Raw genomic sequence first — 16,133 nt, 5'->3', positions numbered from 1 at the left:
CACTTTACAATTTATTTATACATTTTTATATTACATTTGATTCTTTAATTCATTGTGTGTTACTGTGTTAATGCTGCTTGCTACCACTGCAATTCCCAAGCTTGGGATCAATTTAAAGTCTATCTATCTATCTATCTAATTATCTTAATCTATCTATCATTCTATCTTATCTATCTTTTGATAAACCTTTTTTTTTGAATAAACATAAAAAACATAAAAAATACATCAACTCTAGTAAATTACACTATATGCACATTCACTTACCTCAATTTTACCCACCAAAGAAACTGCCACGTTTTTAAAATATTTATTTATTTTCAGCTTACCCTTTTGGCCACTACTGTCTACTTGTTCTACATATTGTTATTGGTTTGTTTGTTTATATATGCTTAAGAACTGGAATTATTAGTTGTTTAAATTTTGGTTGTTTTGTTTTATTTTATGTCAGTTCTGTGTGGTGTATATTGACAGCAAACGTAAAAAACCAGGAGTTCCGCATTCCCCTTGAATGTGTGGCAACGTACCTGGCAATAACAGTGTCTGACTATGGAAAACAAATGACTGGGTTGTGAAACGGAGCTACCACAATAAAGCTCTGACTTGATTGATTGATTGATGTTGATCCCAATAACTATAAAATCAGCCTCAGGTTCTAACTGAGACCTGCCTTATTTTTGGTCAAAAAAAACTTGGAAAAGTTTTACGTTTTATATTACAAGAGTATTTATGTAATATGGGCTAGATCAGTTTTCTAATTCCAGCTTTAATGCCAGTTTAGTTTATGGCCATTGTATGTGTTTATCTTCCCACCCTTGGGCACTCCATTTGGCACTGCCGTCTTATTCTGACTGATTCAAACCGGGAGTAAAAAAATATTTGCACTGCTGGATGAAACTTGTATTGAACCAGGCGTTTTTTTTTTTTTTTGGGGAAGCTAGGGGTTAGGCTGACTTATCTTCCTAATACCCAGCCCCCCCGCCCGCGATGTGTTCTGTGCCCCCACTCTACTCTCTCTCATGGACACCACGATGTTTCAGCTCAGGTCGTTCGTCCATCAGGCGCGCGGCTTACACTGGCGGCGGAGGAGATCCTCGGGGAGGCTGGGAAGAAAACCATAACGTTAGCTCTGTACGAAAGCCGAAGTTAGGTCGATCTAAAGAGGAGGTTTGGAAAGTCTGCGAACACCAGCTTAGGACCTCCTGCGAAAGAGACCAGGTCTGGGAGAAATAATGTGCTTTTACACTGGTTATTAAAGCAGTGCTGGTGGGGTGGCTGCAGCTATGGTGGCGAAATAAATGCGGACCCTGTGTTTGGATTAGGAGTAAAGTATGAATCAACATTATCAACATAGCTATTAAAATCGATAACCATACCAGTAAAGATGTTTTTTATATATAATGTTTTTTATAATAGTTATTACTATTACTATTCATTAATAGGTAAATAATAGTTAACAGTAAACAGTGGTGACAGGAAATAAGCAGGAGGTGCTTTTCATGCAATGCTTATCAATAGAATCTTGTATCAAATGGAGTTCAATGCAAAGTAGATCGATGTAGTTTCCAAAAGAATAACACAGCAACCGAGTCCCCTAACCTGTCCTTACTTCTATTCTACTTTATTTGACATCACTTTATCTATTCAGCTCCTCACACTGAGGTAGGTAGGTGCCTTTGTTGTAGGTTACTGTGGGTGGCTGGCCTGAAAAGGATCCACGTGTTCGCTACTCTCAAATATAATCTGTTAATAAATTATCATTTGTATATATCGCGTTGATTACACATTATTCCAATCCATACAGGTAAATTGCTTTCCCAACCACTGTGGGAGATATGACACCCATTAGGAGGGGGTGACCAGGTGTTTTATTGAAGAAGGGATTAAGTAAGCATGCTGGATGAAGACGGCCTGACCCACCTGAAGGTTTTCTCTCCCAACACTGTAGTAGCTATGGATGATTGGGCGTTGTCAGCCACTAATCAGAAGAGTTGGATGGTACGATCCCCGGGTCCTACCCCAACTGCATGCTCGAGTGTCCTTGAGCAGTCTAAGTGGGATTACTTTTTCTGTTCATAAACAAGAATAAGAATCTTACATCTTGCCTCAGTGTTTATGAATGTTAAAGTTGCTATATAAGCATGCTGTCCATTATGGCCAGTAAACCATTATTCTACAAGCGCAGCGGAGCTGTTTAAAACTGTACATCTTCAGAGTACAATGCTTGAGATCAACACTTTCACAGAAACTCTCTGAAGCAGCGTATTGCAAATTGGAGTTTTTATATTGTGTGTATCATTAAGACTTCTTGAAAAACCTTACGGCCTGTTGGCGGTAAACTTTATTACTCCTAATCTCTATTTGTAGCTGAAGATCTCATGACCACGGTCACAGTGAACATGGAGACAAAATAGTGAAGGCCCACTGATTGCAGAGAGAACCCAGCGACCCTCAAACACCAGCAAGATTCTACCTTCAGTCGAGGCAGCTGACGGCACCCGGGACCCTCTAACAAACCAGCGCAGATAGGCATAATAATAAACTGGAATGATGACATGCCATTAGGTTGAGACAGATTCAAGATGTCTCCAGGAATAAAACATGAGAACAGGGAGAGAACATTGTGCGGGATAATCAGTCACAAACACAGCGAGCATTGTTATTTCCTTCTACCTAGAAGTTGTAAAAGCAGCAAGAGCAGCCTAGAGACACAGACGTTCCTATGAAAATGCGGCCAGTTTCTTCTGATGCTCCGCCAGGCCCAGGAAGTGAGGACACAATAAACACGAATGAAGACGAGTCAGGTGACCAGCAAGGAGAACAGACAAAACAGATGAAAACGGGAAGATAGAACAAAAGCTTGGACAGCATTGATAAGAAGTACCAAACAGCAAGCGGAAATATGAACAATGGCTCCGATAAAAACGAAAAGGGCTCGCAGTTTAATCATTTGTGTAGAAAGGGATTCCAGTACAATCAGCTCTTTGAAATGGCACATACAACACCACGAGAAACACAGATTGAATTGACAACCGTTTGTGGAGATAGACATACCAGCCACAGAAGAGCTGATAATTCATCTGAAAGTATGTCACAACAAAACAATAATTTTCTGCGATGTTTGGTGGCAGACTTTATTGCCATAACCGGCTTCTAACCAGCCTGGCATGAGAGAATACACACCAGCCGAAAAGAGTTCATGGTTGTCAAGATGCGGACCAAAAACGTAAAAATTTCCGAAGAGAGCACATTAACTGTTGCATGTGGGACCCACTCTTGGGAAGAAACACATATCAACTGGTGACTTGTTATGCGGAAAAAAACGCATTCAGTCAGAGCCCAGAAAAACCATATACAATACTCCTTAAAAAAACGTCAATTCAGGAAAGAAGACCGATCAGATGTGCCCTGGATGTGGAAACTTTTTAACACTTAGTAGTACACACTAATAAAACGCACACTGAGAATACCATATCAGGAGAAACCAGTTACCAAAAATAGAAAAATTTTTTTTATTTTTAAAAGTAAACTTAACACTCTCCTCCTCAGCTTTGACTTTGATCAGATGGTTTTATGGACCTTTACTTATTTTATTTAACTATTAATTGTATTATATTCATGCTCTTGTTGTTGTGTTTGGTCTATATCACTGTTTTTTTACATTTATTTTATTAATTAATTGTCATAAATGTCACCTCTCATGTGCCTCAGTGCCTCTTTTCATTGGCTTGTTCCAATTGCAGTGGCCTGTATGAAAGGTGCTGCACACAAATAAAGTCTGATTGATTGATTGATTGATTGATCCAAATAACTATAAAATCCAGCTCAGGCTTCTAACTGAGACCTGCCTTTATTTGTCAAAAAAAACTTGGAAGGTTTTACGGTTTCTATATACAGAGTATTTATTGGTAATTATGGTGCTAGATCAGTTTCTAATTCAGCTTAATGCAGTTTAGGTTTAGGCCATTGTATGTGTTATCTCCACCTTGGCACTCCATTTGGCACTGCCGCTCTTATTCTGAACTGATTCAAACCGGAAGTAAAATATTGCCTGCTGGATGACAAACTGTATTGACAGGGTTTTTTTTTTTTTGGAGCTAGGTTATAGCTGACTTTATCTTCCTAACTACCCAGCCCCCGCCGCGGATGTGTCTGTGCCCCAGCTCTCTCTCTCTCATGGACACCACGATGTTTCAGCTCAGGTCGTTCGTCCATCAGCGGCTGTACACGGCGGCGGAGGAGATCCTCGGGGAGGTGGAGAAAACCATAACGTTAGCTCTGTACGAAGCCGAAGTTAGTCGATCTAAAGAGGAGGTTGAAAGTCTGCGACACCAGCTAGACCTCCTGCGAAAGAGACCAGGTCTGGGAGAAATAATGTGCTTTTACACTGTTATTAAAGCAGTGTGGTGGTGGTGAGCTATGGTGGGAAATAAATGGGACCTGTGTTGGATTAGAGTAAAGTATGATCAACATATCAACATAGTAATTAAAATCATAACTCATACAGTAAAGATGTTTTTTTATAATATAATGTTTTTTAGAATAGTATTACTATTACTATTCATAATAGTATAATAATAGTTAACAGTAAACAGTGGTGACAGGAAATAAGAGAGTGCTTTCATGCAATGCTTTATCAATAGAATACTTGTATCAAATGGAGTTCAATGCAAAGTAGATCTGATGTAGTTTCCAAAAGTAGATAACAAGCAAACCGAGGCCCCTACCTGTCCTACTTCTATTCTACTTTATTTTGACATCCTTTATCTATTCAGCTCCTCACACTGAGGTAGGTAGGTGCCTTGTTGTGGTTACTGTTGGTGGTGCCTGAAAAGGTCAGTGGTGTACTCTAAATATAAATCTTTAATAAATATCATTTGTATTATCGCGTTGATTACACATATTCCAATCCATACAGGTAAAATTGCTTTCCCACACGTGGGAGAATTGACACCATTAGGAGGGTGACTCAGGTGTTTTATTGAAGAAGGATTAAGTAGCGTGTGACTGAAGACGCCTGACCCACCTGAAGGTTTTTCTCCCACACTGTATAGCTATGGATGTTGGGCGTGTCAGCCACTAATCAGAAGATTGGTGGTCGATCCCCGGGTCCTCCCACTGCATGTCGAAGTGTCCTTGAGCAGTCTAAGTGGGATTACTTTCTGTTTCTCATAAACAGAATAAGAACTTACATCTGCCATCAGTGTATGAATGGTTTAAAGTGCTATATAAGTGCTGTCCATTTGAGTAACATTATTCTACAAGCTGCAGCGGAGTGTTTTAAAACTGTACATCTTCAGAGTAAAGTGATCAACACTTTCACAGAAACTCTCTGAAGCAGCGTTTGCAAATTGGAGTTTTTTTTATATTGTGTGTATCTTTAAGACTTTCTTGAAAAACCTTACAGGCTGTTGGGTAACTTTTACTCCTATCTCTTTTGTAGCTGAAGAGTCTTCATTGACCAGCGGCACAGTGGAACATGGAGACAAATGTGAAGGCCCACTGTTGCAGGAGAACCCAGGACCCTCAACACCAGAAGATTCTACCTTCAGTCTGAGCGCTGACGCCCCGGGACCCTCTCAAACCAGCGCAGATATGGATAATAATAACTGGAAATGCTGCTTGGTTGAGACAGATTTCAAGATGTCTCAGATAAAACAGGAACAGGAGGAACTTGGGGATGACAGTCAAACACAGGAGATTGTTTTTCCTTCTCCTGAAGTTGTAAAAAGCGAGCAAGAGCAGCCAGAGACACAAGCGTCCTATGAAATGCAGCCAGTTTCTTCTGACTGCTCCGCGGCCCAGAGTGAGGACAATAACGACGATGAAGACGAGTCGGTGACCAGCAAAGGAGAACAGACAAAAACGATGAAACGGGGAGGAAAGATAGAACAAAGTGGCAGCATTGATAAGAAGGTCCAAACAGCAATGCGGTATGACAAATGCTCCGATAAAAACGAAAAGGGTCGCAGTTTTTGTCATTTGTGTGGAAAGGGATTCCAGTACATCGGCTCTTTGATGAAGCACATAAAAACACACGAGAACACAGTTGATTGCACCGTTTGTGGGATGGCATACCAGTCCACAGAAGAGCTGATAACTCATCTGAAAAGTTGTCACAACAAAACACATTTTTGCGACGTTTGTGGCAAGACTTTTGCCAATAACCGCTGTCTCCGGCTGCATGAGAGAATACACACAGGCACAAAAGAGTTCATGTGTCAAGAATGCGGCAAAACGTTTTACCGAAGAGAGCATTTGACTGTGCATGTGAGGACCCACTCTGGGGAGAAACCATATCACTGTGATGTTTGCGGAAAAGCATTCAGTCAGAGCCAGAACCTTACAATTCATAAAAGAAGTCATTCAGGGGAGAGACCGTATCAGTGTGGCCTGTGTGGCAAACTTTTTAACACTAGTAGTCACCTTAAAACGCACATGAGATACCATTCAGGAGAAAAACCGTACCAATGTGATATTTGTGGTAAACGTTTTAGCCAGAGCGGACAGAGGAGCAGACACAGGACCACGCACACAGGAGAGAGGCCGTATGCCTGCCATGTTTGTGGTATGAGGTACAGGTTTGCACCTAATCTTAAGGTGCATCTGCAAACTCATGAAAAGCCAGCCGCTGAGTGACAGCCGTTAACGAGATGGACAGATAGCATTACTCACCTGTTGGCCATTAATGACTACAAAGCAAATTTACTTAAAGGTTATATATATATATATACGAAACTCGCCGCTACTACTATATTTTGCACTAGACCATCTCAGCCTCTCAGACCAAAACAAATGGGTGCTACAGTCCACCAGACTCCATAGACAAAACAAATACTTTTACCTTGCAGGTGATCATAAAACTCACCCAAATGTCTTTGTTCGTCTTTCCAACAATCAACCTTTAATTCCAGTTAGGTTGCTATGGCTGCCATGTAATGCGCCCGTTAAATTACGGCCACTGAAAGTGCTTGTTCTTGACACTGACTGTCAGATTGTTATTCTAATTGTCTGGAAACATTATGGAAAAAATCCCTACAGAGATAGACAATTTGTTCCACCAGAAACAGCCATAAAAACGCCACCAGACTCCATAGACAAAAACGGTAATTTTAACTCGCATTTCATTGTAACATTTTAACTTCATTCAAAGTGGACAGGAACAAAATAAAACTCACCGAAACCATCTTTACTAGTCTTTCCACTGTTACAACAATCAGCAACTTAGGTTGAAGTCACCGTCGTAGATATTGTCATTCGCTCTCCTCAGTTGGGAACACAGGGACTCACAAGCACTAACATGCATGCATGACCAGACCGCCTTTGTAAAAAAAAAAAAAGCACAGACAGGCTCAGGACACCTTGACTCTATAATGTCTTTAGATAGCAAATAGTTGTTTGCTGTGATATTAATGTTTTTGAATCTCATCCATTTAAGTTCCTGCCAGCCGTTTCAGAACGTTTAGAACGTTTTGTTCGATTTGGCACATGTCATGTAGCTACTGGGCTCAGTACATTCTAAGATACTTGAGATAATTCATCTCACCATGAACATTTAGTGACCTTCGTCTATCTACAGATTAACGTCGGGCAGAGCTGACATGGAAATATGTTGAGGTCATTATATTTCCATATGTATTTATAACCAGTAAACATTTTAAGTTGTCAAAAATTGACCCTGCCTCTTTCTGATTTCTGATTGGGAAATTGCATAGCTCTGCAATGCCAGTTTAAGAGACAGGGTGCGACAGAGTTTTTATTCAGCAGATATTAACAACCGCATGGCAAAATAGTAGGAAGGATGCTGCTTGGCTGTAGTGTGTGTGAAGACAATGACAGAGATTAAGGACGTAAAATCTGTATAATTTACTGGCTACACCATAAGGGGGAAATTAGACAGATGCCCACACAGTCTAGTCAGGCGAGACAAGTGAAAACACCTGTGTAGGTGTACCATTGGTGTGCAGGGCCTTTGATAAGTTCAACAAAACTAATGCACACACAGTGTTGACATCAGGTCTAATAAAACATCTGTGTGGGTGTTTTAACTGCTAGAAATTAGCAATGTTAAGAGATCTATGGGTACTCCAATACTCCACAAGGGAGACATTCATTGTGAAATATTAGCAAACAGTTTTAGTTCAGTGATGGCAAGAATGAGAATTAGATAGATCTACCAGGCAGACATTTACACACTGATTGTCTGCACTTAGCTGATGGTGTTAAATTGATGTCATCTAGGCTATGCATCTTGTGCCAAGGATTTTTTTCTCCCCTGAACATGCAAACACATTTGTGACAATGTGAATGTCCTGTTTTTTATAAGTTAGATTTATTAACTATTGGAAAACCATAACCTGACATAACTAAATCCATAATAATTCCCTTTAGGTTTCTGTTCATATGACTGAAACTGCTGAAATACCAAGAAGCTTATCTGATCCCTATAGGTAAGACCAATTAAACTTTGACCACCACAGTGCAATACATTTCATGTATGCATTTTTGTATATTGTTCTGTGTAATGTCTTCTTATGGTGAAACCAAGTTTCCACATTGGGGACAATAAAGTTTAATATCCTGTCATATCACATTACTGTAGTCAATTTATCTTTTCCTGGCTTTGGCCATCAAAATATTTACACCAATATTGTCCTTCTGTCAGTCCAAACATCTTATACCCGGCACAAAGCTCCCTACGTGGTATTAAGTCAATGTGCTATATGTCTGTTATTACAAGTTCATGGAGATTCTGGATGGTATATGTGGATTTGACTGTTAATGTGTCTTTCTGTTGCCATAAACTGAAAGCTGTCTTTGTTTTAGTTTGTTTGATTTGATTATTTTGAATCTGAAACAGAATTTAGAAAATCTAAACTGTAAACAAGCAAAAACTAATTTGAATTTCATTTAAAAAAAAAAAATCAAAATAAAGAAAAACAGATCATTTTTTGGCATTCAACAACTACAATTTCCACGAAGCCTGGACAACGTGACTCCTGGGATAAGCCTACTCTGTTTGTTTTTTTTACATTTTACTAACCAGTGAACATACAGCACATTTAGCTTAGACAATTTGCATACTTCATCCACCACTGCTCATTTGTTTTTTTAATGCAAAATCAAGTAGTAGTAGAAGCGAGATAGGAACAAAAAGCTCCCGAGCTTGATAGTCATCACCCGTCTGAGAATAGGACACACAGGATTAAATCACACACTCCATATCACAGTCAAGCAATCTGGTTGGACTATGTACTCAAACATGTATTAATAGACTGCAGCAAATATGACCAAGAAAGGAGGGAATTATTATCCGCATTTGATGAGGGACACAATATTACATTAGAAAATCTACTTCAAAAGAAACCATGGGAAGTACAAAATCCTTTAATTATTTAAAAAGAACAGGAATAATAGAGAGAAGTAATTTGTTTTTTTCCTGCCAATCTACTGCTCCACTCCAGTCCAGCAGGTGGCGCACCAGAAAAAACACCAGAAGAACAAGAAGAACTGCCCAAACTAAAACAGTGTGACATCCAGTGGAAGTAAACAACACTAGCTAATAACAGCAGCTGCATTAACGCGTTGAGTTTGCAGGAAGAGGATATTGTGGCTAATTATCTCAGCTGTAATGAAGCAACATTGTCTGCAGTTGAGTGTTTGAGAGAGACTGCTGGATATCATCTGGAAACCTGAAGTAAAGTTACACAGGATGTGTAAGGGTGTGTCAAACTTTATCATTTTAATGAGGATTTGGATTGATATATAATCCATTAATGTTACTGTTGTGGAGGAGTGGAAGTAACAGTTGCTCTCCTTACTGTAATCATTCAGTCAAAATAATAATAAGTCCTATTTCTGTGCAAATACTTGTACTATATATAAGTACCTATATTAAACTGTTGTAAAAAGGAGACAACATTCCTACTACTAAAACAGAAACCAAATGTGTAATTGATTTCAGCAACAACTATGTCCACTCTCTCACCATTTTATATATATATAAATACACACACACACACACACACACGTTTGAATGCTTTGTTCACATTATTGACACACGGACTCTTTAATGCCAGTGTGTGTATATACAGACAGGTCACATATTAAAAGGAAAATCCCTAATAAACGAGTGGAGAAACCCAACAATTGCAGATGCTTCCACCCAGGTGAGCTGCGTGGTACAGTTAAGCTCTGTGGCAGGCATAAAAATGTTGAGTAGGTATAGCTGATTCAGATTTTGTCAGACCGTATCCCCTAATAGTGAGGGAGTCTGGTGGCTCTGTTTCTATCTTGGTGGGCATTTTGCTCTTCTATGGCCTTCGCAGTCACCAGATCTCAACCCAACTAAACGGCTATGGGAGATCTTTGACGGACTTGTTAGACCGCGCGCTCCACCGCCATCATCAAAACACCAAATGAGGGAATGTCTTTTGGAAGAAGTCTCCAGTAGAGACCAGAGACCTGCCCAACACCTTACTAAGACACACTTTATGTTGTTTTTTTCCTTTAATTGGTCACCCATCTGTATATATATATCTACATATACACGTCCCCACACCTTGCAGGAATGCTGGCAGCTGTTGCCTTCATTTTTTTGCAGTCTAAAATTAGAAATCCGCTTTAGTTAGTCAAGTAAGTTGGGAAATTGTGTTATTAATGGATTTGTTTTTAAATAACCTCGGACAGAAGAGGTGCCCGTGTCGGATAACAATGTTTCTACAACAACCGATGGATTGTGCTCTTTTGAAAACATCACTGGTGAGTTTGGAAATATTGTTTCATAATGGGGTTTAATTTTGTGGTGAAAAAAATACTCATAACTTTTGCTTCCTTTTCTTTTGTAGCTACAGAACCTGAGTGTAGCTGAGGTCTAGTTCTAGGTCTAGTTTCTCTCAAACCACCAAACCCAATACAGAAAAGGATGATGGGAACATCTGCTTTGTTCTGATTGACTTCAAGGAACTCGGGGATGGCCGCCTAACACAGGAGGTTATTTTTCTTTCTCCTGAAGTTTTGAACAGTGAGCAATATCAGCCAGACACACAAGGATCTTGTGAAATGAAGCCACTTTCCTCCTCCTCTGCAGCTCTGAGTTAGAGCAGTGGCAGTGATGGAGGAGTGGTTGCAGAGCAAAGGTGCACAGACAAAGATGAAGAGACGAAAGGTCTTGCAAACACAAAAACGCAACAGGAAGCAGAAGGGTCAGGCTGCGTTGCCTGATGGGGACTCTTCTGCTAAAAGTCAAAAGGGCCACTGTGTTTGTCCTGTATGTGGAAAGACTTACCACTACATCAGTCCCTTCAGGAAGCACATAAAAACACTTAAGAAGACACCTGAGTCCATAAATAAGCTTGCAAGTCATCTGCAAAGAGCTCACAACAAACACTATTCTTGTGATGTTTGTGGCAAGAACTTTACAAACCCAGGTGTCTACAGATACATTTAAAATTACACACAGGGATTAGAGACTTTAAATGTAAAGACTGTGGGAAAACCTTTGTCCAGAAAGAGCACCTGATTGTGCAGGTGAGGACCCACCAGTTGTGAAACGTGGGAAATTATTTTACACCCGTGGCCATCTCAAAACACACATGAAACATTTTTCAGGACAAAAACCTTACACCTGTGACATTTGTAGTCAAATGTTTTGCCAAAGGGAACAGCTGATTTGACATCAGGATGCACACACAGCGGAGGGCGTCGAGTAACCTCTACAAGTATGGAAAAACCCATACGGATACGATTATTTTAGGTAAAAATGCACAACTTATAGCTTGTTCTGGTTGGTACATTTCCACAAAGATTACCATTAAGAGAAATTTACTGTCTATATGTGCTGTTCAGGTCAAGAACAGACATCCGTTCACATAGAGTGTCATCAAAGTAAGTATTTTTTATAATCTAATAAAGTGAGTTCATTCGAGACTAATTTTGTCATCCATAAGAAATATTAATCTTGTTTGGTTGGTTGGTGAGATGATGTTGGGATTAAAAGGGCACTTTACTGAAGTTAATAAAGTTTAGTTTACGTGTCATGAAGAAAACTACTCAGCCCCAAAAATAAAAACCTTGATTATAGTATAGATTAACGTTTCATTGTAGGAATTGTTGAATCTGATGTTTTTGTAGTTTGAACCTAGCCAGCAACTAAAAGCATATTTCATGCCTTTGCTGCTTCAGGTTTTGCCATTTAAAAAAAATCTATCTCTTTTGAGTCCCTCAACTTTATGGAAGTGCAATGCAAATGCTTTTTATTTCAGAAAATGTGACTTGAAACCACATTTGCCACAATCTGGTGAAATGTCCATAGTATAATAGAATCAATTTGCTTTCCATAACAGTGTCTGAGATCTGATAAATGTTTGCGGTATTCGCCAACTTTACTATCATTTATTAATTTAGCCTCTCAATGAAGCAGTTCATGATTTGCAGACAGAAAAAGCCTACCAAAAGTAATTTCACATTCTCCATTTCACATGTTATCAACAAGTTTAAACACACTAATAAAGGGACAGTAAAAAGTCTTTTTGCAGTCTGTGGATGGGAACCCATATCAGGAGGTAGTCTAAATGAAATTTCTTTTCTGCAGTTTGGCCAACAGGTGGCAGCAGACACACCAAAGTTATTTATGCTTTGGACTGGGGGGCAGAGGATGCCTACAGCTGTCAGTAACATTAGCTGACACTGAGAAGTGATCTACCACTCATCATTTAAGTCATGTATGCAATAACGCTGTGACACACCTCTACACCCTGCAGCCACTCCTAGTCAGTCAAGTCTATGGGGCAACTGTGTTTCTCATAAAACTAATGTAACCCTAACCCTAACCCTCCCACCAAAGAAATGTAAAAGAGAAAGTGTTTTAATAGTGTGGAACTGCCTTTGGGTTATTGATTTCTTTCCGTAGTTAGCTATAAAGAACCAATATCACAGTGCATCAGCCTTTAAACCAATAATCAAAAAATATTCACAAATATTAATAACTCCCATGCACAGTTACTGAAGTCAGCAACACCAAGCTCTCTTTTAGCATTTAACTTCTGTTTTGTAGAATAAAAGTGCAGCATATGTGTGCTACTGGGTATCCAACCGTATAAACCTGTCCATAAAATGTAGAAACCAGCAGGTTAATGCCAGGTCATGCAAAGTGAGCAATTGTGCGTTTATTACCTCCCTGACAGTGTCTGGGCTGCTCCCCTGCTTTGATGGTTGATTTCAGCAGGAAGCAATAATCCATGCACATCCTAAAAGAGCAAAAGCTGGCTGCTGACCTCCCTTTACTCTTTCTCTCACTCCTTTCAATCCCTCATATCCGTACATGATGGCCAAGATTACAGATATATCCCACAATTAAACAAAATAAATGTGTTAAAAACGAATTAAAATCAAAACAATCGAATTAGAAATGGATTTTGGACATATAGACAACTCATAACGTTGCTTAAAATCAATGAAATAAGTATTCTGGATTTTAAATGAGTCTTTTGAGCGGTAACTGGCATGAATTTTTACAGCTCGTAAAATTACATAAGTCTGCGTACTGAGGACTGCGGTGTCAGAGAGGGAGAGTGTGTGTTTTAACGCTGAGCGCAGAGAGCAGAGAGGAGGAGTCGCTTTGTCAACTGTTGGCCTCTCGAGTCTAATCTGGATTAGAGTTTCCAGTCCAGTCTGCAGCCAGCAGGACTCCAATAATCACATTATTCTGTATTGGGTTGACGCCTCCGGGAGCGGGGAGGGAACCAGCGATGTCAAACGGTGGCAACGTCGCTGACGCGTTCGTCTTAAAGCTGAACTGTTTATTTTCGGGGGAAATGTTTAAAAAGGAGTTTGGACGATTTCGCGACCAGGATTTTGCGACAATCTGAGTAAAGTTGAATGAATATTTGTTGCCCGCGGTCGGCGGTGGACTGTGCGCATCCCCGTGTGCAGCACACCGCACTCTGCTGCATCCAGACCACTGCAGCCTGCACTTGGAGCACATTTCTGAACACAGAACCTCTGACACTAATATCACAGGAGCAGCTGGTCAAACATGATAGATGCAGGTGAGTGATGTGGTTTGAGTGATAGCAGCAGAGCCTCAATCAGTTCAAATGTTACATTGTTCAAATGCTCTACAAGTGAGGACAGGAAGAGCTCAGACTGACAATGTAGTGATGGATTTTGCATCTCTTGAAATTGCACTAGCTCCTGGGAGGAAACAAAAGCTTAAAGGGACTCATCTGAATTCCTTAGTGGTCTTACATTGTCCATTAACAGTCAGCATCTTTTAGCCCTGGAGATATTGTCTTAATGATTGGCATTAATGAGATGAAGTACAGCTTCAGTGACACTGACCATGTGATACCCAGACAAACACACAGTCCTGTGCCAAATATATCAGTCACCAGGGTCAAATGGTAGTTTGAGGACAGGATTAAGCACAGGGATGCAGTTGAAATAAACGTCCTGCCTCTCTGTGTGGACAGTGTGATTCCAGGCTGACAGACAGTCCTCACATGAACTCATACGGCACTCCAACTGGACTTTCATGAAGTTCTGTCTCTGTTTTTTATCCCATTGTCCTTGTTTAAACAGGATCGAAAGGCCAAGAGGAGGACAGAGTTGGACAGACGTGATTTTTTTGGCAGGATTTCAATCCCGACATCAGGGATAAAAGTGGGATTTTCTGATGTTCACGTCATTTATTCATCTTTCTTTTAATCCATTTAAGGTTGACTGTACTCTTGAATGCACCTGCCTCTTCGTACAGACACACAGGGGTTGATATCACTTTCCCATGTGCCATTAGCACCTAGAAAGAAAGTAGTTTGCCTCTAATACCTTCAGTCATTAAACACACAAGTTATACCTTGTCCACACTTGTTTTAATAAATGCCAGCTTTATTAACTTTTTCCTCCACACTGAATGGTCTTATTGAGTGCCAGTAACCACAACCAACCAAGTCTTCTACTCATACACATTCAAGTGACCTACTGTAGTTGTATCAATAAGGATGTGATCCAGAGTGGAAATGTTTAGTCAATTCATTGGTTAGTTGGACTATTTTGAAAAGGGATAAATCATTTCAGTCAGTTTTTAAGCAAACATTTTGAATATACTTAGATTCCTGCTTTATTTTGTTTTGTATTATTGGAAAATTCATATCTTTTTACAAAACAACACATTTAAAGTTGTCATCTTCGGCCCAGGGAAATTGTACTGGGCATTCTCTTACTATGTTTTTATCAATACATGATTAATAATCATTAGTTGCAGCTCTAATGTGACATTTCTTGTCTCTCATGAGTCAAATTCTGTTATGTTTCTCCGCCACTTGCCCAAGTCTGTGGCAGAAATATGTTTATAACAGAAGCAGTTCGGGGCATCACAGATTTTGCATTTAGCTACATCTAAAAATCTCTTCATTTACTAATTATGAAATTGCAAAATCCGCTCTACTTTCCAGTCCCAAGGGACGAACCAGAAACTGGGGTTCTCTGGTGGTTTTTCTTCCTGCAGTAGTTCATCCACAGTCCTGAATGGAAAGCTGCCAAATCCCTGCGGACTCCATATTCCACAGAGCAGCAGAGGTTTTCCTCTCCCCGTCAGCATGAACTGATTCAAATTGACTGCGAAGTAGAAATTGATTAGGGTAATGCAGGGCTGTCTGGGTCAGTTTAAGCACTAGCAGAGCAGCACTTTTGGTTAATGAGATTTGACAAACAGCCCAGCAGGTTGGTGCTAAAATTAATATCTCTCCTTATAAACAGTGTGCAGAGAAGTGAAGAGATAAGGCTGGAGCCAACGGGAAAGTTAAATTATGCGAGTAACACGGTAACAAATGACAATCTGTAGCCTTGAAAATTGGTTTCATCCAGATCAGGGCTAGAATGTAAGTCTTAGTTACTTTTAACTACAACTTCAACAACACTCTCATCTTCTATTTAGTTTTCCATAGTGAAAGGAATCTGGCTGGAGCTGCATTTGCAACAATAAGATTAAAAGAAACAAGCATGAGATAACACACTAAAACAGGGACAAAATTATCTTAACTCAGGGTCCTGATAAGTGCTTAAATTCACTTTAAAGATAATTAAAGTTTTATGTGCATGTCCAATTAGTGTTGATTTTTTTATTAAACCTTTATTTA

The 16,133-nt window shown here is 39.7% G+C and overlaps 2 protein-coding genes across 2 annotated transcripts in view; both read left to right on the top strand.

The window, feature by feature from the left end:
* Positions 1-4,080: 4,080 nt before the first annotated feature.
* On the top strand, positions 4,081-8,590 carry LOC118323122 (zinc finger protein OZF-like). The gene is made up of 2 exons (XM_035655053.1): positions 4,081-4,357; positions 5,441-8,590. Exons 1-2 carry the CDS (start codon positions 4,144-4,146, stop codon positions 6,634-6,636), a joined length of 1,410 nt encoding a protein of 469 aa, XP_035510946.1. The 5' UTR covers positions 4,081-4,143; the 3' UTR covers positions 6,637-8,590.
* Positions 8,591-13,619: 5,029 nt separating this feature from the next.
* LOC118323139 (testis-expressed protein 2-like) overlaps positions 13,620-16,133 on the top strand; it is a 12,830-nt gene continuing 10,316 nt past the window's right edge. Inside the window, exon 1 of the mRNA XM_035655073.1 lies at positions 13,620-14,045. The gene's annotated coding sequence lies outside the window, so the exon portion shown is untranslated. The remainder of the gene's footprint in view (positions 14,046-16,133) is intronic.

This window comes from Morone saxatilis, unplaced genomic scaffold (assembly GCF_004916995.1).
Source record: "Morone saxatilis isolate NCDOM2014 unplaced genomic scaffold, NCSU_SB_2.0 Contig14, whole genome shotgun sequence".
Lineage (NCBI taxonomy): Eukaryota > Metazoa > Chordata > Actinopteri > Moronidae > Morone > Morone saxatilis.
The sequence above is the reverse complement of the archived record's forward strand: the minus strand, read 5'-3'. Positions and strand labels throughout refer to the sequence as shown.

Coding starts and splice junctions, on each gene's coding strand:
- LOC118323122 (XM_035655053.1), top strand. CDS start 4,144: ATGTGTCTGTGCCCCAGCTCTCTCTCTCTCATGGACACCACGATGTTT. Junction 4,358..5,440: donor CCTCCTGCGAAAGAGACCAG/GTCTGGGAGAAA, acceptor TCTCTTTTGTAG/CTGAAGAGTCTTCATTGACC.